Source organism: Geospiza fortis, unplaced genomic scaffold (genome assembly GCF_000277835.1).
Source record: "Geospiza fortis unplaced genomic scaffold, GeoFor_1.0 scaffold396, whole genome shotgun sequence".
In the NCBI taxonomy this organism is placed as follows: Eukaryota; Metazoa; Chordata; class Aves; order Passeriformes; family Thraupidae; genus Geospiza; species Geospiza fortis.
This window is the reverse complement of record NW_005054345.1, coordinates 3,116,187-3,141,569: the sequence shown is the minus strand read 5'-3', so window position 1 is coordinate 3,141,569 and position 25,383 is coordinate 3,116,187. Positions and strand designations below refer to the sequence as shown.

Below are 25,383 nucleotides of genomic sequence, written 5' to 3'. Positions count from 1 at the left end.
CAAAAAAAGCCACTGCTCTGACATTGGGATGGAAAGATTTGCTTACTCAATGTAATTCTGGTGTTTCCCCACCTCTCTGCTGCATCCCTTCCCAGCAAATTCTGCTCTCCCATGGTTTTCCTCTGCTGGGTGCGCAGCTGAGCTCCAAACACACACTTTCCCTGGAATTCAGTTCCGTCCCAGTACCTCTCCCTTCCTCTGTATTAACTCACATTTCTTGAATTCATTCTTGTTTTCTCTCTGCTCTGTCCTTGGACCAATTCTCCCATTCCCCATTCACTGAGAGTAGACATCAGGACAAAGAAAGCAGACTTACCCTAAATTCTTCAGTTAAGTGGTGCATGCTCCACTTAGAAATTCTAGTTCTGTGTGTGAAATTAACTGTTCTAAAAAAAGGAATATGTTTAATGATCTCGTTTTGTCATAATTTCCCTTCGTCTCCCCATTAAACATCCACATCAAGTTCTACCTGTCACGGTGTTTTTAGTAATAAGAGTCAGACTGTAAAATACCCTTCACAGAGACTGTCAGTCACATCACAATAAAACCTTCTCTCCTCATCAAAGTGTCTAAACTATCTGCTTAACAATTTCATGAAGGCTTTCAAACAGCTCATCTCACTGCTGTGTAAAGATCCAAGGCATCAGAGGTGCTGCCTCTCAGTGCAGGCAGGCATTGGGCTGCTGCCAGCTGTGTGGGGAATATCAAACCAGGCTGGAACAGAAGGGAGGAATTCCATTGTCTTAGGACATGGTGTGGGAGGAGCAGATGAAGCTGGACCTGAGCACGCTCAGGTTTAGAATCCGCAAACCTTTCTGATGTGTTTGGGAAAGCTCAGCTTTGATTCTAGCTGGGATTGCAGTGCCACTCCCACATCTGGCTTCTCCCAGATGTGGCTTGTTGGGGAAGATGAAACGGGAAAGCCTTATAAATATGATTGCCTGGCAAAAGATTTTGAGAATATAGAAACTATAAGCGAGATTGAGATGAAAGCAAGCTTTGAGATACCTCAGTTACTGAACAACTGGAAAACAATGGTGTGGCCAGCTGAAGGCAATCCCCTTTTGATGAAACAATTCCCTCTGCTTGCAGACAGCTCCAAGGGTCAGAGCAGACCCTACAGCTTGGCAGAAGGGGCCCAAAGAGGAGTTTTTAGGGTTTAAAATGTAACACAGGATGGTAATGTAATGATTCTTACAGGCTGTATGTAGGTGCTATAGGATTTGTATCTCGTACTGGATTGGTTAGTGAGAATTAGAATATTCAACACAGAAGATTTATTGTATTGTAACGGGAACCTCACTCTCTTACGCTTTTGCTCTCTTATGCTTTTACGCTCTTACCCTTTTACGCTCTTACCCTTTTTACTCTCTTACCTTTTTTACTCCCTTACTCTCTTACCCTCTCATCCTCTCTCCCCCTCTCTTCTCTCAGCCTGCTCTGAGCTGTGGCTGGCAGCTCCCAGCAGGGCCCTGCACCCAGGCCCTTTGCAATAAACCCCAGGTTCCAGGACCTGGCTCAGAGATCTCTCATCTCCATCCGTCCCGACCGTCCAACAGTGGCTTTGCAGAAACAGCTTGCAGGCTGCTGATGTTGACTTCAGCCTCCACAGTCAGGCTTCCAGGATCAAATTCTCAGAGATGAGGAGAGAGGGAGTGCACAGTCCTGGTCTCTGGCCATCTGTGCTGGGAAAACTGTCCAGTTTTATTTACATTTGCTGAAAGAGACACCTGTGTTCAAATGTCCTGCCTTAGTCACACCCAATTAAACCCCATGTATGAGGTTTAATAGTGCAGTGTGGGACGTGCATTTTTAACAGGTACAGCCACTTGTTGCAAAACTGGAAAATAAATTAGTTTGTTGGGACAATGTCTTGTGGCCTGGATTGATGATTTGGTGGGCCTTTGTTTTTTTAGGCAGAATCATAGAATGAAAATCATAAAAGGATTTAAATTGGAAGTGACCTTAAAGATCTGTTTCGTCAACCTAAAGTGATGAAGTTCTTTCATGTGTTCACTAGCACCCTCTGTGCCTGGGAATTTCAATATCTTGGGAATGTGTAGCCTGGGAGCAGTGTGGGCCTGGCTCCAAGCTGGTGGTCTCTTGATTTATTAGAGTCTGTCAGAGAAAAGTGGTAATTGAAGCATTTTAAATACCATTTCCTATAAGAGTAAATACCCCAAGTATACAGGGAATTCAGAATTAAGTTCCCTGCAAATGAAGAGAAAATAAACAGATGAGTAAGCGTCTGTTTTGATCATATGAAGAGTTCCTTAATTTAAGGGAAGCTATCGAGCAACAGTGGAGCAATTCAATTCCCTCAACATGCCTCAGTAATCTGGGATGTCAATTATATCCCACAGTCCCAATTCTTCAGCTGTGCAGGATTGACTAACAGGATGTTTAACCAGCACATCCAGGCCTTCCCAGTAACCAAACAAAGGCAACTGGACAGTTGGGAATGCAGTGAAGCTCAAGGCTGCCCTATAATTGGGTTCATCACACCCAGGACTTGGGTTTGTGGCTTCAGGAGAATTCCCTGAAGGAGAATGGTTGTGATCACTAACTCAGAGTTACCCTGTCAAACTGAAAAGAGGAACTTTAAACAGGAGAATTCCCACATCCCGTGGGATTCTGAGCACTGGGTTTTTACCCTGTGCAGTGTCAGATGCCCAAAATGTCTGGATTTTGGGTAAAAATCCATCAGTGGTTTTTGGCAGCTCATGTTGTTGACATAACCTCACTGGTTGGGAATTGCTTCCCTCACTGGAAGTGTTCAAGACCAGCCTGGATGGGGCTCTGAGCAGCCTGGTCTGGTGGGAGGTGTCCCTGCTCATGGCACGGGGTGGAACTGGATGAGCTTTAACGTCCCTTCCATCCCCAACCATTCTTGATTCCACAATGAAATGTTCACAGCAGCCTTAAAATGAAAGGGTTGTGCTCAGCTGTACCTCTGTAAATCTGGGATGGTGACAGCAGTCTGTAACTGGGAAAGTTCATGGCATTTGAGGGTCTGCAAGAAGCTGGAGATTGCAAAAACATTGACAATTTTTTCTTGACACACATTCTTCTGTGTATTCTTTTTAATTGGAAAGTAATTGAGCAATTCTTTGTTGAGTTCCCATGCCACTTCATTAATTCAGCAGTAGTTTTGCAGGAAAACAATGTCTGTGGGATGTTTTCGGGATGTCTCAACCTACCAGATGTGGTTTGACTGATGATGGGTTTAGTCACGATGCTGACATGCTCCTTCACTGTGGTTCTAATTGGTTTTTTTTAGAATGAATTGTGGTTAATTAGCAAGCTGCTTGCAGCTCGTGGAGCTTGTAGCAATATCAACAGTTGTGGTGTAAGGTGCAAAACAACTGGGGCTTTGCTCAGCTGCAGTAACCATTTGAACCATCAGAAAAGTTCTTTGTTAGCCAAATAACTTTTGGCTAGCAAATCTTTACATGTTCAACTGAAATAAGATAGAAAATCTTTAGTTTGACCAACCATTTGACTTGTCATTAGACTTCCATGTAAAATCCATGCCAGAAACAGGGAATTGGAGATGCAGAGAGGCTGTGGTTGGGTGACTCCTTTTTGGTCTGTTGGGCTGTGTGGTGTAGCACTCACCCTGAGTGCAAGAAACCAAATGCAAACCCCTCTGCTGCCTTAGAGGAGTTGAATAGCTAATACCCAGCTCAAAGGTTAATTACTAATTGCTGCTTATTTGCTATATTTAGGATCCTTCATACTCTTTTTTTCTTGTTGAACTGTGTAGCAGAGTACAAGTTAATTACCATGGGGTTTTTTCATGCTTTTAAGCACCATCTTTGCTCCATTCTCTGAGATTACAAAGCCGCGTTTTGTGAGATGCTACTTTTATCATCTTGTTTGCAAAAGTACAGCAGTATTAAGCAGGTTTTCTCGTGCCATATGTCAGTGTGGATCCCTTGCTGCTGGTGAAAAACAGACTGAGTAGCAGAAGTTGGGTATTCTGTCTTGATATGTGTATGGGACTGAAAGAAGAAGGTGCTTCACACTCATGGGAGCGCAAGAGCCCTGTTTTAGATTTCCCTTTTAAATTCTGAGCTTCTGCATTGCTTAGAAAAGATGTTTTTCAGAGGACTTGGTGATCAGAGGGAGTACTGGAGTGGATCAGTTTTATGTGGTTTATGAAAGCTGCAGCTCACTTGTCTCTTATCCTTATGGGTGCCTTCCAGCTCGGAATATTCTGTGATTACCATTGCTTGTGCACTCTGGAGTTTTCTCCAGCTCCTGGATAATAAGTTATTTTTTAGTGAATTGTAAAAATTGTCATGAGGAATTCTGCTGTAGGCTTGGAGTGGTTTCAAACTGCTCCTGGCTTGCAGTGGTGCTGCTGCTTTAAGGACCAGATTTACATATTTTGTGCTTGAAAGATTTACAGGATATCTCACCTGCCTGTCTAGGAAGATGGAGCTTTCATGACAGGATTAATGTCACTGGGCTGCAAGGATTAATTGTCCCTCCTCCGCCCCAGCCTGCTCTGAGGGGCTGGCAAGCTCCTGCTGGCTGAGCTGGAGGGGGTTTCACATCCAGCACTTCGGGACAATTAAACCAAGCTTTTGCATCACTCTGTGCAGGAATCCTCACCTGGAGAAAGAGCAGGAGCTGGAGCATCTCTCCAGGCTTCTGGTGCTGGAGGGTGGGAGGCAAACAAGGCAGCAGTCAGAGCACAAAGTGATGAACTGCTGGCCAAAAACCTGAAAAAACATTCTGCTGTCATTTAAAGAGTGTTCTCAAAGTCTCTGGAGGTTTTTGAGTAAATGGACACAGCTTTTCTCACACTTTCCTTACCTGGAGCTGGGGGAACACAGGGTCAGCTCCAGGAAGGTGCAGGACTGTATCTGTTCCTGATTGTGCACTGTGACATTATGGTACCTTGGCTTTGCCTTTTCCACTCTTTTATTTTCTCTTTTCTTCAGGTCTGTGATGACATGAGGGGGGGAAGAAGCATTCTAGGCTGTTTGTGAGATTTTTAAGTGACATGGAATTACTGGCTTGTATGGAGCTTCTCTAGTCACCTTAGACTTGATTTTCACAGCCTGCTGTTGTTTGTGTCTGCAGAAATGAAGTCTCCAACACTACAATAAATGTTACCTGAAATTTAGGCTTCCAAACTGATAATAGGTGCTAAGTGTGTGGATGGATACAGATATGTACAGATGTGAGGGCAGTATATTCCCACATATATTTACATACAAACTATAGATTTAAATATAACATGAATTGACTCAGGTAAATTTCAAAATTGCTACAAAGAGAAAATAATTATCCTGATTATGTTTACATTGATGCTACAGTTTCCCTAGTTAGAGAAATGTGTGGTTTTTTTGTGAAGATACTTGATTTTAGAGCTTTTGTAATCCAAAACTCAATCATTCTTTTTTCCCCTGAGGATGTTAAATCCCTTCTTTCACCAAGCCAGGGAAAAGCTCCAATAATGTAAGCAGGATCAGAGCTCACTGGGTATGCTTACTGCTGGATTAATAAATGTTTAGGAAAATAAATGGGTGTGTCACAAGTGGTAAAATTGCTTTATACACCAGAAGATGAGATTTAGCAGAAATGAAGTGTATGTTTGCCCCACATCCCAGCAGCATTCAGACTCACTGTTTTGACTGCCTGATTTCAGATCTGTGCTCACAGCAAGATGGAAAGGGTTTTCATTTCAATGGTGAAGTCAATAATTATGGAGGTTATCATTTTCATGCTCAGAAATTCATGTCATTTTCATAAATCATTCATCTCATTTCATAAATCATGCTTTACAGCTGGAGAATGGAAACTTATTGCTGGACATTGATGAAAATCTTGTTTCAGTCACTCAGGTAAGGTTGTGACACTCAAAAATATTTTAAGGAAATATAGCTGAAATCATCTATAGGAGTAATGCAATTGGAAAATGTTCAGCTTGGGATTAACTTCACTGGAACGTAGCTAATATCAGATGTGAATAATCTTAATGAAGCATAAGGGGTGAAATCAGTTCTGTAGTGACAGTGAAATCACAGAAATAAAAGATAAGTGCTTGGTGTCCACGATCTCGTGTGCTGCAAGTAGATAAAGGCAGCTCTGTGTCAGGGAAGATGCATTCATTTATTCAGGCTGAGAACTGAAGAAGTAGAAAAAAGACTCCTGAACCATTTGGGGCTTAAAAATGCACCTCCAAGGGTTGCTGTTCAAAGCTCCAGTCAGTAAATGAAGGTGTTGTGTTCCCACTGAATTTGTGTTTACATTCTCTGGTGTGGTTCTGTAGCTCCTGTTGTATATGAGGTTGATATTCTGTAAAAAAATAATTCCCCTGTAAATGTATTTCTTTTTCCTGGGGAATAGTGTGAGTGAGGGTTTATTGTAACAAAGTGCTGTTGACTTTCCTATCACTCTCTCCAGCTGCCTGTTTAGAAATGTGTCTGCAGAGCTTTAACAGAATTATATCTGTGAAGAATATCCAAAGATCCATCACCTTGAAGCACTCTGAAAAGTATTACTATTCCCATTATCCAGGAGTATGGAGGCACTGGGATCTGAGTTACCACCTTTCAGATGCATGTCATACAATCCAGAGTTCAGAAGTATACTGACTATCAATTTCCAGTATTCCTGTGAAACCTATACTATTTTTTCCACCAAAAAAAAGTAAATGTATAGCTTTGCACACAGCTCTGTGTACCCTGCCCTTCCCCATCCTCCTTGGCTTGCTCATCTGCTCCCTTTTGCTCATGGAAAGGACACAAATGTTCCTTAGGAGCAAACAGTGAGTAGTTCCCAAGGGGGGCAGGAGAAGGGCAGGTTTGGGGTGCTGCTAAACGAGCAGTTTGGAGAGGTGAGGAGAAAGTGGCTCTTGGAGTATTTCAGTGTCACCTGACGCCTCTTGAGTCAGGAGTGCCTACAGGAGCCTTGAAGTGATTTCCAAATGAGTGCTGCTGTCATTATTCCCACTTTTCCTGGCATTTTAACAACCCTTGCCTGATGTGTCTGCACACTGCAGAAGGGACTTAGGCTGGGTTTGTTGCTGTTTAGGGGTTTTTTTCAAAAGCTACTCCTGGCAGTATTTTCCTACAGAGTGGGGAATTGGTGCACACTGAAGAAAAGGTGCCTTTCCCTCTTTTTCCCTTCTGCATTTCCATGCAGATAATTAAAGGGATATCTAAGCCCATAAGAAGAAAATGCTTTGTCATAGCACTAAAGCAATGTGATCTTTTTAGTATAAAACATGATGTGAGAAAATGTGAGATAATTCATCCCTGGGTACATCATGACATGAATCTGAGAATCATCAGAGCTGCTTAACAAATTCCAGTTCTAACTGATTGTGGTGTTGCTTTTATGTGTGGGAATAGAGAGTGGATTGAAAAAAAAAAGTATAAACTATTGATATGTGTAGTCTTACTCCTTAAGGGATAATTTTTAATGGAATAAAAAGTTAAAGGCAGGAAAAATTCTTGGGGTGATTTTGGTCTCTTGGAAGGCTGTAAAGCCTGACTGCCAGTCTGGTTACTGTCCAAAGCATTTAGGGACTGCTTTTATAGGACAAGACTCAACTGACTGTCAAACCTGTCTGTGTGACAGGAGGATCCAAGGTTTATGTGTCTAAAATGGGGAGGAGATTCAACGAGCAAAACTAAGATTTGCATTAAATCTTGTTCATCATGAAAATTGTGCCTTCCCGCATCTTGTGGGTGTGATACTGGGAAAACCAGTGAGAAAGGTAGTGAGAAGAACAAGTTCTAGGTTCTCACCAAAGCTTTCCAGTACAACCACCCTGATTGTGGATGGGGTGGATGGGGTTTAGATTTCCTGCAGAGCTCTGAGGGATCTGTGCTTTAACATCCCTGAACTCGAGCTGAACTCAGTTGCAGGTGGGTGGGAGGCAGTAAAGTTGCTCTAGAACACGTGAAGGAGCTTTGATTATGCAGCCACTCAAGTTGCTTCTTATAATAAAGTGTGTTTTCTCTTCTGGTCCAGTTAGCCAGGCCTGCATGGGTGACCTCTTTTGAGCTCCAAGTGAAGGGCATCCCAAGGAAATATTTCTAGCAAGAATTAAATGTACAGCCACAAACTTGCAATAACCCAGTTGTGCATCCTCCTTCAAGTCCACTTATCCAGGTCACACCTGTCCCATGGGCAAGGGGAAATCAGGCAGCACTTTAAAAGCCCTTCCCTTCTGTATCCTGCTGGCACTCCACGTGCTGCTGCCATGCTGCAAGACCTTGAAATGAGGGTTTAGAAGAAGAGCCAGGGAAAGGACTGGCCATAAGTCATGCTTGGAGCTCACTGATGTTAAAGGCACAGCAGTAATGCATCCAGTCCCGTTCTGGATAGGGGCAAGGGGAAATCAGGCAGCACTTTAAAAGCCCTTCCCTTCTGTATCCTGCTGGCACTCCACGTGCTGCTGCCATGCTGCAAGACCTTGAAATGAGGGTTTAGAAGAAGAGCCAGGGAAAGGACTGGCCATAAGTCATGCTTGGAGCTCACTGATGTTAAAGGCACAGCAGTAATGCATCCAGTCCCGTTCTGGATAGCTATTTCATGTTTTATTCATTTTTTTTCACTTTGGAGAATTCCCTACAGAGTTGTTTTACAGTGGGTTGTTGGCTATTTGGGTCCATTAGCAATATTAAGATCCCACAGCTTGAGCCTGTGTGCTTCTTCCATATGGGACTTCACAGTTGAAGCCTGAAGGACTTTGAGGAGGTTTATCTTGTTTGCTGTTACCAGAGAACTTTACAAGTTGTAACTACTTAACTCATAGTTTCTTCTCCTCAAAAGATAAATGGAATTTTTTTTTCTCTTTACAGGCTGTTACCCAACTAGAGCTTTTTGGGGACATGTCCACTCCTCCTGATGTAACCTCTCCCCCAGTGAGTACCCAGGGAAACTGCACTGTGTTTTTCCTGCATGCCATTTTCAGCACATTTATTGAGCACATTTACAATTTGTGTCCTCAGCCATTCCAGTGGGCAGGATTTCAAAGTAGTTTTTAGGTTGCAGGAAAATAAAAGTGAAGTGAATTGAACGTGCAGTCCCTGCTTCATGACGATGTGCAAAAATACCTTTGATTTTTATTTTTCTGCTCTGGTGTTAAGTGTCACACAGGGTGCAACCTGAGCTGCAGATCTGCTTCCCTGTGTTTGTCAGAGGGAAATGCTGCACTGCACTCTCACTGCTCTGCAGAAAATCCAGTTACAGCCTCACGTTTCATGTCTCTGGATCCACCAAGCACAGATCCCAGAACTGCTGTTAAAGGAGGGAAGTAAAGACAGAGAGAAAGGGCTGGATGTCTTTTAAGGGCAAAAAATAATGTCTCAGCATGTTTTTCAGCATTATAACAAAAAATTTTCATATAAAGCTTTAGAGCCTTGCATTAAGCTGTAGGGAAGTATGATTATACTGAGAAAATTCAGGTGCTGTGAGGTCAGGAGCCTCAGATCTCCAGTATGTTCTGGATCATGTCTGGGACTAGATGTTCAAAGCCCTTGCTGCTCATCCTCAGCTTACTCAATTGGATTTGACTTCTCCTCTAATGTAGACCTATGATTCTGGTCCTGGTGGTTAATTAGAAGCAATATTTATTCAGTTTTCCATAAATCCTGTAGATATTTCATTTACCTTAACTGTTAATAGTAACTTAAAAACTAATGCCTTGGTCACTTTCCCCTTTGTCACCTAACATCTCGAATCACAAGTCTGTATGTTCTGGAGAAAGAAATTATGTCAATATTTTGGTTGTGATGCATTCCAGGCAAATTTCACCTTGATTTTTTTTTCCTCTGATAGGAAGTTTCTTCACTTCTTTCTTTTTCTCCTATCCCCAGCAAATTCCACTACTTTTATTTCTATTGCTTCTTTCCTTCTACATCTTCCCATTCTTTCTTCTTTCTCATTCTTCACTCCAAACCTGGATTTTTTAGAGCTCCAAGTGATGTGGCAGCAGTATGCAGCAGAAGCTGCAGCTGATACCTCACCCTTGTGTTTTCTGCCTGTCTCCCTGCAGACTCCTGCTACTCCAGGTGATGCCTTTATCCCATCTTCATCCCAGTCACTCCCTGCTAGTACAGACATGTTTGGTTCTGTACCTTTCAGCACTGCTGCCGTACCCTCAGGTAAGGAATGCACTGGAATTAAAGTCTGGAATCAGACTTGGGGATCAGTGCCCAGCTCTGGTTTGCATTTCAGTACTTGGGGCATTGATTTTAGCAGGGTGGAAGTGGGGAAGGCTTTTGAGGTCGGTGCTTCAGGGCAAGGCAAAGCAGGGAGTACATTAGTTTGAATTTGCCTGCATTTTTTAAAGCAGAAGCCAAAAAAGTCACTGGGAATTCAAGCATAGTTCACCCATCTGGCTAACAGAACTTCTAGGTACAGGAGAAAGAGAGGAAACAGCATTTAGTTTAAATTTTGGGGGTTCTGTGGTAGAAGTGAATATCTCTCCAGTAAACAGGGGCTGAGAATTTGATTGCACTTCAAGGTATTCCACTTTGTCAAATCCTGGAATGTCCTCTAGACATCTGTTGGAACAGAAATGTATCTGAGCTACTTCTCCTTCCATCACTCAGCAGCTAGGTCTCTCAAAATTCAATTCCTTATTTTTGCATTTTATTGAGTTTTGGGCTTTTCCCTATACAATATAGCAGCCACCCTTATGTTTGTGATTACAAAACAGCCTAGAAATAAAGCAAAGAGGAAAAGTACAGGAGGACTGAGGAAACAGGTTGGAAACAAGAGTTTTAAAGCTGTAGCAGTATTAAAATTGAGAGAGAAGTTACATTATGCAAAGTATTAGTGGTAATTTAAATGTGAGACAGCATAACTGTAAAGCACAGTACTTGTATCAGTGGAACATAATTATGTTAGGTAGTTTAATTTGTAAAATGTTTTACAGGAGTTTTAGTTTCAGAGCACTTTGTTGTTGTTGTAAATAAAAAAGGATCAGATCCTGTAATTCCTACACGGTCAAACTCTTCGTTGCTTTAAAGGAGGCTTCAGGTCTGACAGGAAGCAATTATAATTTTGGTTTTAATCATTAATTTCCTCCTCAGCTGGAGTGGGTTATGTTAGCCTAATATCTGAAGCAGTTTGTTGTTAATAGGTATTTAGTGCAGCAGAAGCTCAAGATCTTTTTGATGTTCTCAAGTAATTGGGTAATAACCAAGTGTGAGGGTTTTAATCTGGAATCATCTGGGTTGGATTTTTTTATTAGTAGTAGTAGTAGCAGCAGCATTGTGATGCAATTTGAGATGATTGCTTTGCAGAGTCCACCAGCCTGTGGTTCTGAGTGTGACTACTTGTGCAGGGATGTGAATTCAGTGTTCTCAGTTTTCTCTCCAAGTGTGCTGCAGCTCTGCACGTTTCTGATTTATTGCGTCGCCTTTCCCGCGTGCTCTCCGCGGCGCCATTAAAACCTTCCATCCCGTTTGTTTCCCCCCTCCTGCTCTCTTTATTCCCCAAAGGTTATGTTGCCATGGGAGCTGTCCTGCCCTCCTTCTGGGGACAGCAACCACTTGTTCAGCAGCAGTTGGCCATGGGTGCCCAGCCTCCAGTCGCTCAGGTGATGCAGGGAGGACAGCCCATCGCGTGGGGCCAGCCCGGCATCTTCCCTCCCACCCAGCAGCCGTGGCCATCCGTGGCTGGCCAGTTCCAGCCCACTGCCTTCATGCCAACACAAACTGTTTTGCCTTTACAAGCAGCCATGTTTCAAGGTACCATTGCTCCTATAGCCACCGTCCCACCCACGAGCGATTCCAACAGATCGAGTCCGCAGACAGACAGGCCCAGACAGAAAATGGGAAAAGAAATGTTTAAAGATTTCCAGATGGCTCAGCCTCCACCAGTGCCATCAAGAAAACCAGATCAGCCTTCCCTCAGTTGTACCTCAGAGGCCTTCTCAAGTTACTTTAACAAAGTTGGGATGGCACAGGAAGCAGATGATTGTGATGACTTTGACATCTCTCAGTTAAATTTGACTCCTGTGACTTCCACGACACCATCTACAAATTCACGTGAGTATTTATGTGCTTTCAGCCATCCCTTTCCTCAGACATGACTGCTCCTCAAAGCACTTCTATCTGTTTTTAAATTCCAACCCAGATACATACCTTTATGCATGCCCTGGCTTAAGAAAAGTGTTCCAGCCATAAAGGAAAATACCACAGAGGATTTCAGAGGTCATAGAAATGAACAGCCCAGACAGCTACAGTCAGAAATTTAATTTCTAAAATTAAATGTTGTAATATTTGTTTTGTGATGGGAACATGCAAGCTGGTTGGCAGAAGCCCATGGCATTCAACCTTACAACTGGTTTCACTTATCTCCCATCCATACTTTTCAGAAATTAGGGGATGGGTATTAATTTTAGTAGCTTGACATATCGGACATGTGGGGAAATTCATTGGAGAGCTGTAAAATAAGCTTAGGGTGTTCATAGCATGGTGATGGGGGATTTTCTCTTTTCAGCAGATTGCTGAAAAGGGGAATTCATGATATTCACCAGGGGTCAGTCAGAGACCTGTTTCACTTACCTGACACAGGACAGGCGACTCACACATTCCTAATGTAATGTAGTGGTGTCTCCCAGGTTCATAAAGACATAGGCCGGATGCAACCAAACTTAATCTGGAAGTTGCCAAATGAAATCAAACACATGGGATTGATAATGACAACTGTGCCCAAATTTACCTCCTGCAGCTCCTTCTTAGAGAATGATTCTCAGGGGTGGTGGAAGTTGAGGGATGTAAAAGTGTGAGCAAATTTTGTGCTGAAGTGTCTTTTTGAAGAAATCAGCAGAATAATTGTTGCTGTTGCCTTAATCCTTGTTTAGCTCCCACCCCTGCACCCAGACAGAGTTCTCCATCCAAATCATCAGCATCTCATACGAGTGACCCTGCTGCAGACGACCTCTTTGAAGAGGGGTTTGAAAGCCCAAGCAAAAGTGAGGAGCCAGAGGCTGTGAGTAGCAAGGTTTCTAAATCTTCATTGTCTCCTTTTAACTAGAAAAGATAAAAGCTGATTAAATGTTGTTCTGTAGTGTCAGAAACTTTTCCAGTAGGGTTGGGTGGTGCTTGTGGGGGAGCTGCAGCCAGAATTCCCGTCCTGCTTTGGGTTTGACAGCTGATAGCACAGCATTTCTGCTGATGTGCACTAACCCTGCATACAAGGAACCAAACTCAGAGTTCACATGTAAGGCTGTACATGTTAGATGTATCCAATGTCCTCTTTAGCATGCCAGCAGTCACTTTTCTCATGGTAAGGAAGTTTGGGGTAAAACAACAAACATGCTGAGGCTGCAGAGAAAGATGTGAGAGTTTGTGTGTTAAAAGATGATGGTTGGTGTTGTCTTGTACATTCTTGCATCCCAGTTGCTTGCCTAGCTATGTTCCTCAGTGTTCTGGCCCTCGGTATGTGATTTCTTTGCCTTTATGGACCAAAGCAAGAAATGTTATCCAAGCAATGACTGTCAATCACCAGGTGTCAGGGAGGGAGGAGCCCGAGTGAGCCAAAGGCAAGAGGGGGTCGGTACAACAAAAAGTGCAAAATAACCCAAGCTTGGACTCTTTCTGTTTCACGTGGCTTTCAGGGCCTTTTGCAGTTCTGGTTGGCCTGATCCATTACCTTCTGAAGCCTGTGGCAGCTCCTGCCTGGGCTCCAGGAGGAACTGGTGAGGTCCTTTGGTGCCTGCAGCAGCTGTAGGAAATGCTACGGCTTTGGAGAGTGGCGAGGCCTCCCTCTCTGGTTTTCATGAGATAGGATGTACTTGTTATGCCCACAGCATGAAAATAACCTCGTGTTGACTTTTCACTTTCTACTGTTGAGAAAAAAAGGTGTTATGTTCTTGTATTCTAGCCTGATGGGTCTCAGGCCTCCTCCAACAGTGATCCCTTTGGTGAGCCAACTGGTGATACTATAAGTCCACAGGTCGGTAGCTAGATAGCACAGGTTGGGGTAGGTATCTGTCCTTTTTTTCTCTACACCTTGAGGTGTTCACTTACTCTTCCACGAGTGCCTGCCATTGCTTTCATGGATGCATGGTTTATTATTTTTTTTTTCCTTTTCATCTCTTCCGTTTTACCTCTCCATCCTCCACAGTGTATTCCTCGTGCTTGGTGGTTTGCATGGCTTTTGCCATTCACTGAGTGTTGCAGCTTATGCAAATATGTGTGTTTCAGCTGCCTGCATGCTTGAAAGAAATGTAGACTTATTTTACTTTGTGTTCAAATTCTGAGGGCAAATAGGGAAACTGAGCCATTATTAACAACATATTAGGCAGAGCATTTTTTTCATCAAAGCCACCCTTGCCTTCAGTCAGATGTAACATATTAAATGGAATAAGACATCTTACCCATAGACATAACAATCATTAAATAAAATTATGTAATGATACATGAATGTCTCTACCCTAAATCAATGGGATAATCAGTAGAAGAAGCACGTTTATTATCTGCATGTAAAAAATATTGAAATGGGTTTGTGTATTTTTATCTCCAACTGCAAATTAAAAACATCTGAAAATTATCATCATTCATATTACCATTGGCATACTGATGTTTTAAAAATTATTCATCAATGTAAGTCATTTAAACCCAGACAGACGGGAAAGAAGATCTGTTCATCCTTTGTGTTACAGAACACGTAGAAAATGTGGCTGCCTGTGAATGCTCTGTGATTTGTTTCAATACAGTAAATATATTTTGCCAAAAAAACAGTGAAGCTACAAAGTTTTATGAGTGCTGAGCGTTGTTATTCCATCCAAATACTCTCTAGTGTTGCTGTTTGAAGAATATGTTTCATTATCTTCTCCCCGTCTGCCACTCCTGTTTGGTATTGCCCAAATACATGATCTGATATGGCTTCTGTGCACCAGCACAGAGCTCCTGGAGCAAATCCAGAGCAGTGGGAGAACCCTTCCCATTTTTGTACAGAAATTCCACTGGCTTTGCCAGTGATTTACCCATCCTCAGTTTAGTTTCAGCTCCAAATTAATAGTTTCATTAGGAGTCAGTTTACTTTGTGCACTAAATATGATTTTAAAAAACCTTAGAGTAACTTAGCTTTGATCCACTTGGGAATAGTGGGGTTCTCTCTTAATAACATGTGGTGCTGTGAGAGGGCATCTCCCCCTTCTGTAGCTTCACCCCTGCTCAGCTCCTGGGGCTGCAGCAAAAGTAGCACTGAGCTTTGTGTCTCCTTGAGTCCAGGGGTGCCAGTGTGAGGAGAAAGTCAAGCTGGGATGAGCTGCTGCAGCAAGAGCATTCATTATTTACTCCAGTGAGAGCTGCTGCTGCAGATGGATGGTGCCACTTGATAATTTGGCTGTGCCTTTGCCTGACCGTGGCCAGCACTGACATCCCCAGCTATCCCAGCTTCAGACCACTCCCGGAGTTCTTCCCTACATCATGAAAGAGGATTTGCCCTTTATCTGAGTCCCACACTCTGGAAACCCACATACATCTGTTTATTATGGTTTATCACAGGGTGCTTCTGCAATTCAGAGCTACCAGGACAGTGTATTACCAGTGGTTCCATATGGTTTTGCTGCATTTTTAGTTAATCCCTGTAGAGCCTCACATCAAACATGTATAATTCCCTGAAATATATGCTGGGAAACATTAACTAATGTTCCTGATTATTGTATTACATTAATTCCTGAGAGCTGTAGGCAGGAACAGGAAGCTGAACAAAACAGAAAGCCTCTCTCCAGTGAGGTTCCACTAATATCATTGTGCAGATGCCATTCAGCAGCAGTCTGTAGGAAATCCACTTCCCAAGGCCAGCCCAGCTAATTCTGGTGTCGTCAGAGCGATGGGAAGTCTAATCCCCATGGAAAATTATCAATTCAGGACTTACTGGGGAGTTGTGTATTGAGCTCTGCATTTGGAGGGAAACTTAATGGGGAGAAACATGTCATGCAGAGGAATCACAGTCTGCATAAAAGCCACTTTTGTGGCTTAGATGGGAGATTACTTCACTCTTTAGAATGTGGTTCTTAGCCCAAGAACTGCACAGTAACAACTCAGCTGAATGGACCTCTCAGGAGAGCATTGTGTGCAGAAATGTCAAATCTGTCTGTTCCCAGATCTCTGAAATCAGCTCTGCCCATACCATGTCTTTATTTATCTTGATGTATTCAGAATATCCACCTGCCTGGTTTTTTGTACCCTGATCTTTCAAGGTACCACAGCAATTTGGTTTCTTGATTCCTTCTGATACTCTAAATTATCATCTAGTTACTCTCTTCTTTTCTCCTGTTTTCCTCTCTTCCTTTTGCAATCTTCCACTTCAGCTCTCAAAATCCTCATCCTTCCAGAAGCAGCTGTTTCTAGAAGTCACCCCTCCAGAAATAGCTATGAGCTCTCAGTAGGTAAATGTGGCATTTTATGGATACATTACATCTTTGTCCCTTATGGTTAAAGATAAGCAGCAGAAAGGCTCAACTTCCACAGGTGAAATGAGATTAACTCTTTGCAGAGCTGTTTATTGCGTTTGGTTGTTTCCCCTTTGTTCATGCATGCTGTTGAGGACAGATAGTGATTTTGCAGAAGAGGTGAAGAGAATACAGAATGACTGCCACCTTCAGATTATTTATGTTTAATCCCCACTGCTGTCTTTAGATTATGTGGGGAGTATTTGTGGTGAAAGGAGAGAGAGGGAAAGAACTGTTTCTCAGCTGTGATCCTACCAAATGTCTTAAACATTTCTCTTTGTTGACATTTTACATTAAAGCAGGGAGTTTGAACAGAGGAACAAACGCAGCTCTATTGAGCTGCTGCCCAGCTCAAAACTTGCACTGGCAATCATTCATGAGAGATTCTCAAGAAACCTTCAAAACATTTGTGGCTAGAGCATATCTCCCTGAAAAAAAATTCTTCAGTTGTTCTGAGAAATGTGTGCAGACAATTAGGAGCCCTCAAAACGTGTCACACCCTTCACAATGCCATCAGCACTGTCAGGAGAGCAACAGTTCATTAGAATATTTGTCTATCAGCTTTTGGTGGTGCTTTGGTGGCCCACTGCCATCATCCGTCTTGGAGCAAGTGCTGTGCTTGGTGATAAATGTTCCTAAAAATCTTACTCAGCTCTGGGATGGGCTGCTGTAACTTTTATTTGGGCTGGTTTTAGGAAGTGAAGAGAAAAAGCAATTTATGGACAAAGCCTTGGGTTACCTGGGAGCTTAGTGAGCCTCAGGAGGGAATACCAAGCTGATTCTGCATCCTCCTCTTGCTTCTGCCCCTTTTCTGTTGCACCCGGACTCCAAATAGGCTCAAAATACTAAAGGCTGCATTTTCAGGACCTGTTCCAGTCTTTCACCTGCCTCAATCAGAACTGGATAAAGTCCAAAGAGAAATTCCTAATTACAGGTGACCTGTTCTTGCTGTAGGCCCTAAAGCTGTCATTCTCTAGCTAAAGACACAGCACTGAGCAGGGCTGGGAACCTGAGAGAAATAGTGTTGTGCCTTTGGAAAGGAATTACAGGTTAGGAAGTCCTGCTTCACTCCAGAGAAATCCTAAAATTAACATTTCAAGTCTCCTGCTCAGTTGGTTTTTCCTATTTCTCAGAAATATGGAGAGGCATGAGCAGAGAAATTCAGGCTGCTCTGTGAACAGGGGCATCCTGCAGGTTTGCCCTCCTCTCTGCTGCTGCAGTCTCATTCAAGCTGTCCATTTCCATGTGCCAGCTCAAACAAGGGCTTCTCACCTCGTCAGTGTCACCAGCCCACCTGAGCTCACCTTCTACCCTTTTATTTCTGCAACTTCTTCATCTCAACAAGAGACAGCGTTCTTTGTAGCTGTGTTCTTGCTGATTTGCAACCCAAGAATTCCATTTAGGGACAAGCTCTCCTCGCTTCCTCTGCGATGAGGTCATTTAAAAGTTCCCTGTCTTCTGCACGACAACTGATTTTAAAAATCCACTTGTGAAAATTTAGCATCTTTGAGACTTCTGAACAATTTGCTTCCAATTGGCCATTAGGTTCGATTGTTATGAAGGAGAATTGACAGATATGTAGATGGAAGGATATGTGGATGACAGATCTGTAGAAGGAAATAATTGTGTGGCTACTGTTTTGGGAGAGGGGCCCAGAAATAATCAGTGTTTCTTGGCTGCAGTTCCTTTTTAATGTCAGAACTAAGATATGGAGCAGGTTCATCTTTCTGAGTAGTTGTCACTGCATTTTCATTTCATGGATGTACAGCATCCCTCTTGCTACTAAAATGACAGAAATTTTTGGAATGCTAATAATTAAACTGGATATTTGAAACTAGGAGATATTCCTAGGTAGGTTTATGTTAAGAACAGATGCACTCTCCAGGCACAATCCTGAACTGGAAGGTTGCTGTATTTATGCTGCTAATGGAGGCTGTTAGAAAAATAACCAAATATCAGTAAGTAATAATAAGCAATAAATAAGCAATAAAAAATAAATAAATAGAGCATTAGGAATGACCTGTCTTATCACCAAAGATATTTAATTTCAACCCGCTTGCCAACTTTACTCTGTCCTATTTTGCCTATGGGTCAGCATGCAAAAAACCAGAGAAGATGCTTCACATTCCCACTCCCTTCACTTGCAACCCCAGCACAAGATGCTCATTTTGTGTGGCTCTCCAGCACACTTATTTCATGAAACTCTTTATCATTTGAGCCTGCCCTTTCTGATCAGTCAGCCAGGAGTGAACGTGGCTGTAAAGGGCATGGAAATCTGTTCAGGCCTCACCTCCTCAATTGAGAACATCCTGCCAGCAGCTCTGCACAGAGCAGGTGCCTTGCAGTGATCAAAGGGCTGCCAGGGTACAAATAGTTTCTTCCTAACCCACAGTTATGTTTTGTGAGTGAGTTCACCCCTGCAAGCCCAAGTGGGTGCCGAGTCTCTCAGGAGATGCTCTCCAGCGATTAGTTCTGCTGGGGAGCAGGTGTTAACATCTTCAAATGGGATGCAAATTTACTTCTAGCATTTGCATAATGTTATTCTAAAGCATTAGCACCCTTGTTGCCTCACACAGTAGTGGACTGCATCAGAAATGGTGTTTGCTGCTGTCTTGTCCCCCTTAAAATGGGAAGAATAAAGTGATCTGCAGCATGAATTATTTCTGGAAAACAGCAGCAAAAAAAGTGCTTCCAGTTCTTCTCTTGGTTTCTCCCTGTGGGTTGATGAAAGCACATCAGAAGTGATTCTGGGCCAGTTCAGCAAGGAGAGCGCTGTAAGATTCGAGGGTTTTTTGTGAATCAGAAGCTTTGTCTGCTATTTTGTTTGTTCCTCTCCTTTTGTTCTGACAAAGACCAGTTCTTTCCTTTCCTTCCCTCTGCATCTGTTCCTAATGGCAGTGGTAGAAGGCAGAAAATGCTGGCGAGATGCTGTGAGAAGAGTTAATGCTCACCTGCCTTTTCATAACATGCCCTGTGACTTTTGTGTGGATTATGTAAAAAAAAGGGAGGGTTATTTCTGCTTTCAAGACCCTCCAAAATAGTGCCTGTCACTGTGAGAGGAGCTGTCCATGAAGTCAACAGCACTTGACTCTGCTTTTGCCTTTTTCCTGTCCCTTTCTGCTCTCTTTTGCCCTCTTGAGTATCAATATTTTACAGACACCATTTGCATTGTTGGGCTAAAAGCATGCTTGAATTGGCTCAAAATAATACCAGAAAACAAATCTCAGGCATTGACCAAAACCCTTTGACTGGGAAGACTGCACACAATTACTGCAATTAATTTCTCATTTAGGCATCTGAAGGGAGAAATCAACTGAAAGGAAGAAGCAAGAGCACACTTTTCACGCAAAATGCTCTGGTCTGCTGGAAGAGAAATTATTCAAATCAGTGAGAAATGCAGGCCTTTGCCACATCAGGTGTTTGTGCAGATAAATGTTGGGTATGAATCAAAGAAGTTTCTCACTGTAAAGGCTGTCTCAGGCTTGTTGGAAGTGCTGCTGCTGATGAGGAGCTCTCCTCCTCCTCTTCCAAGGGTGTGGAGTTCAGTGGCACATTAGGACACCTGTTACTTCAGCACTTCTACATATCTGAAGGATATTTGAGGACAGCTCTAATAAGCAGACTTGACATTTTGAAAAGCTCTTTTTTTTTCCCTGAAGGCATTTGAAAAACTGACATCTTTTGTTCCAAAGGGATGTTCTCCCTCCCTCTCCTTTTCGTCTCCTCCTTCCTTTTCACTTCCCTTTGCAATGACCTTAGGTTCAGCAACTGCCTGAAGAATGGCCTGGTGTGTGTCAGGTTCACACATTAATTAGTACAGATTTTCTCTGAACTAGCTGTGATAGATCATTCTGCCAGCTTCAAGCCTGCACGTGAAAATTGGCATAGGTAGACTTAACTCACAGTGTGTGAAAAGCACTTATTTACTCTCCGTCATCTCCTTTGATTACCTTCAGTTTTTCAAGGTCACAAAATGTATTTGCTTCTTGCTGGGGATAATTTCAGCAGCATTTATTTAATCATTCCAGAGGGTTTCTCTCACTCACAGTGCTGGTAGCATACTCAGAGCTCCACGTGGGCAGGGGGTGGGTGAACAGAGTCTGCAAGCTCCAGAAATGCAGCAGTTTTGGGGAATAAAAGACAGCTTTCCTTGGCATGGAGGAACCAGGTCGTATTTTGGATTTGTTGTGTGCTCCTGCACTCTAAGGCAGGACAGGGCACTGGGATGGACAGAGCATGGAGCACTGGCCAGGCACCCAGAGCACCTGTGGATCGACCTTGGGGCTGTTCTCCTCATCCCCAGCATCCCTTTGACAAACAGTGATTAAAATCCTGTGCCATCCCATGGCAGGCCTGTCTGTGCTGCTCAGTGCCCAGTGATGTGCCAGCCTTCTGGGGTTTTTTTTTGCTCAAAAGTCAGCTCCTGCCAATGCTGCTGTAACACGAGTTGATTCTACCTTGGTTCAATTCAACGCTGTGGCGTGGTATTTGAATATTTGTCAAGCTGTGGAGACTTAATGCAGTGTGGCATTAATTAGCCTTTCTACCTGTCTTGTTCCTTTTTTAGATGTCATTCTTAGTTTAATAAATTAGTTTCTGGTAATGAAGTAGAGTGGATTCTGGAAGTAGAGTGGATTCCAGGGTCCACGGATGGTTTGCTACCCACCTTGGCCAAGATGAACACAGTGTTAAGAAAGCACAGGGTGTGTCATCTATGAAGCGACAGCTGAAGAACATGGCAGCTTTTCCCCCTTCCCACATCCAGGAAATTCCCAAGAAAGTGTCTGTTAACCAGTTGACATGCTTTGCTCCCAGCTTTAACAATTGTACCAATGGTTCCACAGACTCCTAATCAAACTGCACAGGGCTCCTCGTTCTTCATGGGCCGCTCATGTTGTTGTTTTAAATCCCATCACAGCTTCATTAGCTCAGCTTTCCGTGGCAGTTTCTGTTTGCAAGCGGTTTTCTCCTGAGTTGTGCAAAACCCACAGTTATGTTCTGCTGTAGTGCTGCTGGGGGGAAACTCAGCCTTGTACACGGGCTGAACTTCCAAACACCCAGCCCTATAAATTATCATTTAATTCCTTCCTATGTCCATGCCCAGCAGTGAGGGTCAGTGCATGGCCAGTGCTGGAGGAGGAAATGGATAGACAGCACTCATTTTGTGAAATAATTCCCATTTTCTTCACCACTCAACTGTGGTGCCACAATAGCTCGAGGCAGCACAGAAAGCAAACACTTCCTGTGGGTTTTGGCTCACAAGGTATCGCTGCTCTCAAGCAGATGCTGTAAAAATGTTCTGAAAATGCTGTCTGGAGACATCTCTGCTCATTTTATTTTTGTTATCCCCAGGAAGCAGAACCTCTCTACGCGCAGATTAACAGACCTAAGAAATAGCATTGTTACAGGCTTGTGGTGCTCCAAGACTCAAAAGAAACCCAACAACCTGGTGGGCCTTTGGCTTTCATGCTTTTTTCCGATTGATTTTGTCTGACAAAGGAGAGAGTTTGCCCTCCTGGACTGGCTCTACGAGTGTTCCTGATGTGTTTTTTTGGCAACCAATGGCAGATTCCTATGGCAGCACAAAACAAAAACTCTCCCTGCTTCTCATACTACGAGTGCAGCCCCGTCCCCACAAGTGATGGGTATCCAGACTAGGAAATCCTACTCCTCAGTCTTCTTTTAAACATTTGTCACCTTCTGTGTGCCACCTATAAATAACGAGCATCTGAAATTTATTGGGTGTTAGACATTCCTTTTTTTTTTTCTTTTCAGCAAAAAGCAGAGTCTGTATGTAGCAGTGCCATTATCATTCAGCAGCCTTTGGGGCACGAGTCGGCACTTTTTATGTCACGGTGACATGTTTTTCATCTTCATTTACATCAGGCTGATCCTGACCCTTTTTTTTTTCCCCTATGTAGACATATTTAAACAACAACAGCAAAATACTGGTGGTGTCTTTTTTTTTTTTCTTTTTTTTTTCCTTTTTTTTTTTATGTATTTCTTACTCTGTAGTTTTGTATGAGTGACAGATCTAACAGTGAAACGCCTCCTGCAGAAATGATTCCCAACTTGAAACCGCAGAACAGAACTCGGTTGTTTATCCATCCTTGACTGAAAATGTTGCCAAATGGACCTTTAAGTTCTAGCACATCGTGAGGAAGAAATGCTGCTTTCTGTTGGAATACTCATGTTCTGGGTAGAGAAAGGACATCGAGTCCCACTGAGGAAAGACAAGAGAGTCAGTATTTCCTAGGAAACTCTAAACAAAGTGCAGAAAAGGAATATTTTTATTTCTTCAATATCTTGCTGCTGTAATGCTATGCAGACAAGTGTTTTCTTCTCTGTGTGCCATTTTTGATGAAAAAAAAATCATTTGCCAAATAATACTGGTATGCTTCTGGTTTAGGAGTTTGGATGAAGCGGACTTGACAAATGGGACAAGGACGGCATGGATTTTGGAATAACAAACTGACTCTGTGATCAAAATTGTTCATCTTTATCACTTTTTGTACATCAGAAAAAAATCAAATGGGATTTTTATTTTATAACTTGAAAAAAAAATCTTACTGTTAAACTCTTTAAATGTTTAAGGGGAAATGGCTTTAAGGAGTTCGAATGAAAATTGCCATTTTTTTTGTAAATATAAATGTTATGAAAATTCTTTTACTAATGCCATTACACAGTAGAGAAGGTAGCAAGTTGCAGTGCTTGGGAGGTGTGGCAAACCCAGTTTGTGGTTCTCACATCACATATGTTTTTTCACATGCTTAACAATAATGGGCTGAAGCTCAAGTGCATTTGCCAAAAGCAGTCAGCTTGTCAGCAACTAGTGAAATTAATGGCAACACATGATTTTATGGTCTAGCATTATCACACGGACATAATTCTACTTACAAGAGATCACTTTCCATTGACATTCCTTTGAACCTCTGCATAGAAGTCATCCAACTGTTTACATGCAGAACAAAAAGAATTTAAAACTTCCTTTTTTTACATTTATGAAGCAAAAAGTGCAGTGTTTGGGTTCATATGTTTAGCACATGATTTTCATAAAGAATCTATATATTTTTGCCCTACAGAGAATTGTTATACAGGTCAAATGTGTTTTCCTGATGTTCCTATGCAGTTTCAGTATATTGAATTTAGTGGTTTAACACTAAAAAGCAAAAAAAAAAAGAAAAAAAAAGGAAAAAAGGTTAAAGAAATCAAAGGATTAATCAGTTTTTAGGGTTATTGTGCAGATTTTGTTTTTAAATTGACACATTAGGATTTGCATTTTTGTCATGATTAAAATAGGCCTGGAGTTATAAATGCTTTACTTTCTTTCATCTCTTATTATAAGCTAAAAATGGTTTAGAAGGCAGAATAACTGGGGTGGTGATTGTTGGTGTGTGCAACCAAATCTCACAAAACGATCCCATTCTTTTATTTTGAATTAGAGAAATTAGAGAAATGTGCATTGCAGAATGTATGTGAACGAGAAATTAGCTGTGAATAGACCTAATGAACCTGCAGAGAGGAGAATTTTATCCCCATCCACGGTCATTTGATGCTTGTTCCTTAGTCATGTGCAAACAGCTTCGTAGCAAATCTTGTTTTCTCCCATTGGAAGATCAAGTTTTCTAACTGGAGGAGATAATTTAAAACTTGGTGGATCGAGTGTTTCAGGATTAAAAGCAGAGGTTCTGGAGGACACTTCTGTCAGAATATTTTCCTGATTTGCACAGTGGTGCTACTTTCTTCCTCTGCAGCTTTTGTTTGGGTTTTGTCCTGCACATGGAACCACAAACCCAGTTTTGGTTCATCACAGACATTGGAGGTTTAGTGTCATCAGTGCATTTCCAGTTGTGGGGTGGAACACAGAGGGAAGAAGAGATTGCTGTCTCAGAGGATCACATTTGTAGGAAGCAGATCGCTCACGGATAGGTGCTGAGGGAATGAGGCTGGAATTCTGGTGTCTCTGGGCCATCACCACAGACCTTTGTCTTACTTTTGCTCATGAATAAAAACAGATTCTGGATTGTCTCGTCCCGTGATCGTCCTTGTCGTGGCTGGGATGCTGAGCTGAGAGGGCTGCAGGGCCTCTGCACTGTACCAGTATTGTAGATAACTCCAATATCCAGCTTGTGCAATTGTTTAACCCCTCATCCTTCACTAGCACTAAATTTGTCACTTTAAATTTACAAACCAGGGAACCCCACCAGCCATCCTGTTACCATCCCCCCCGTAGGTTCTTGATCTTTACCTGTCATGAAAAGATATTTTGATAGATCGTAGTCATGCGAGTGTCTGATGGAACCTTTCATCTCAATAACGTACTGGGCACCTTCTTTGCAAAAATGTTTACTCCGTGGTTTTCATTCCGTTTTATTTCTGCATTCTGACACTTATTTTTTTAATAAAGATGAGAAAGATAAAATGACTGTTGCAGTACATTTCTAAACCTACTTTAACTTTACCTCAGATAACGACCATTTGTTAACATCTACGGACGCATTATTTTTAACTTTATGTGTAATGCATTCAGCAACAACAACAGAAACCAACAAATTTTTAGAGATTTTCCATTAATTTCTGTAACACACCATGTAATACTGTTATGAATAAAAACATTTTAAAAAGGTGTCTTTTCAGTAAGTTTGTTTCATAGCTTGTGCTCCTCTGGGATAATTCTGCCAGACTTAAAATGCAATATTTGTGCCTGACATGGCCTTTATTTTTGACAGTGGAAAAACCTGGGAAAGGAGAAAATCCTCAATTTGGGGAATAACTAATCTTTAACACCAAGTGTTGCTTATCTTGCAAATGTGTAACTTGTTGATTTTAATTGCTGCCTCCACTTTTTTGGCCTCTTTTTGGGTGTTTTAGCATGAGCATCCCAAACCAGCAAGTATTTGTATCACCTCCTGGAAAACCCCACATTCCTGGGACAGCCC

At 42.4% G+C, this 25,383-nt stretch overlaps 1 protein-coding gene across 6 annotated transcripts in view; it reads left to right on the top strand.

Annotated features, from left to right (window-relative positions):
- The window catches only part of DAB1 (DAB adaptor protein 1), a 213,941-nt gene extending 188,871 nt beyond the window's left edge, over nucleotides 1-25,070 (top strand). For 3 of the 6 annotated variants that reach the window (XM_031058567.1, XM_031058568.1, XM_031058571.1), the window contains 7 exons: nucleotides 5,802-5,858; nucleotides 8,829-8,891; nucleotides 10,025-10,133; nucleotides 11,478-12,026; nucleotides 12,845-12,972; nucleotides 13,867-13,965; nucleotides 21,797-25,070. In XM_031058567.1, the coding sequence (XP_030914427.1) occupies nucleotides 5,802-5,858; nucleotides 8,829-8,891; nucleotides 10,025-10,133; nucleotides 11,478-12,026; nucleotides 12,845-12,972; nucleotides 13,867-13,950 (990 nt within the window). In that variant the 3' untranslated portion in view covers nucleotides 13,951-13,965; nucleotides 21,797-25,070. The remainder of the gene's footprint in view (nucleotides 1-5,801; nucleotides 5,859-8,828; nucleotides 8,892-10,024; nucleotides 10,134-11,477; nucleotides 12,027-12,844; nucleotides 12,973-13,866; nucleotides 13,966-21,796) is intronic. The other 3 variants (XM_031058570.1, XM_031058572.1, XM_031058569.1) reach the window with 2 other exon arrangements.
- The last annotated feature ends 313 nt before the right edge of the window (nucleotides 25,071-25,383 follow it).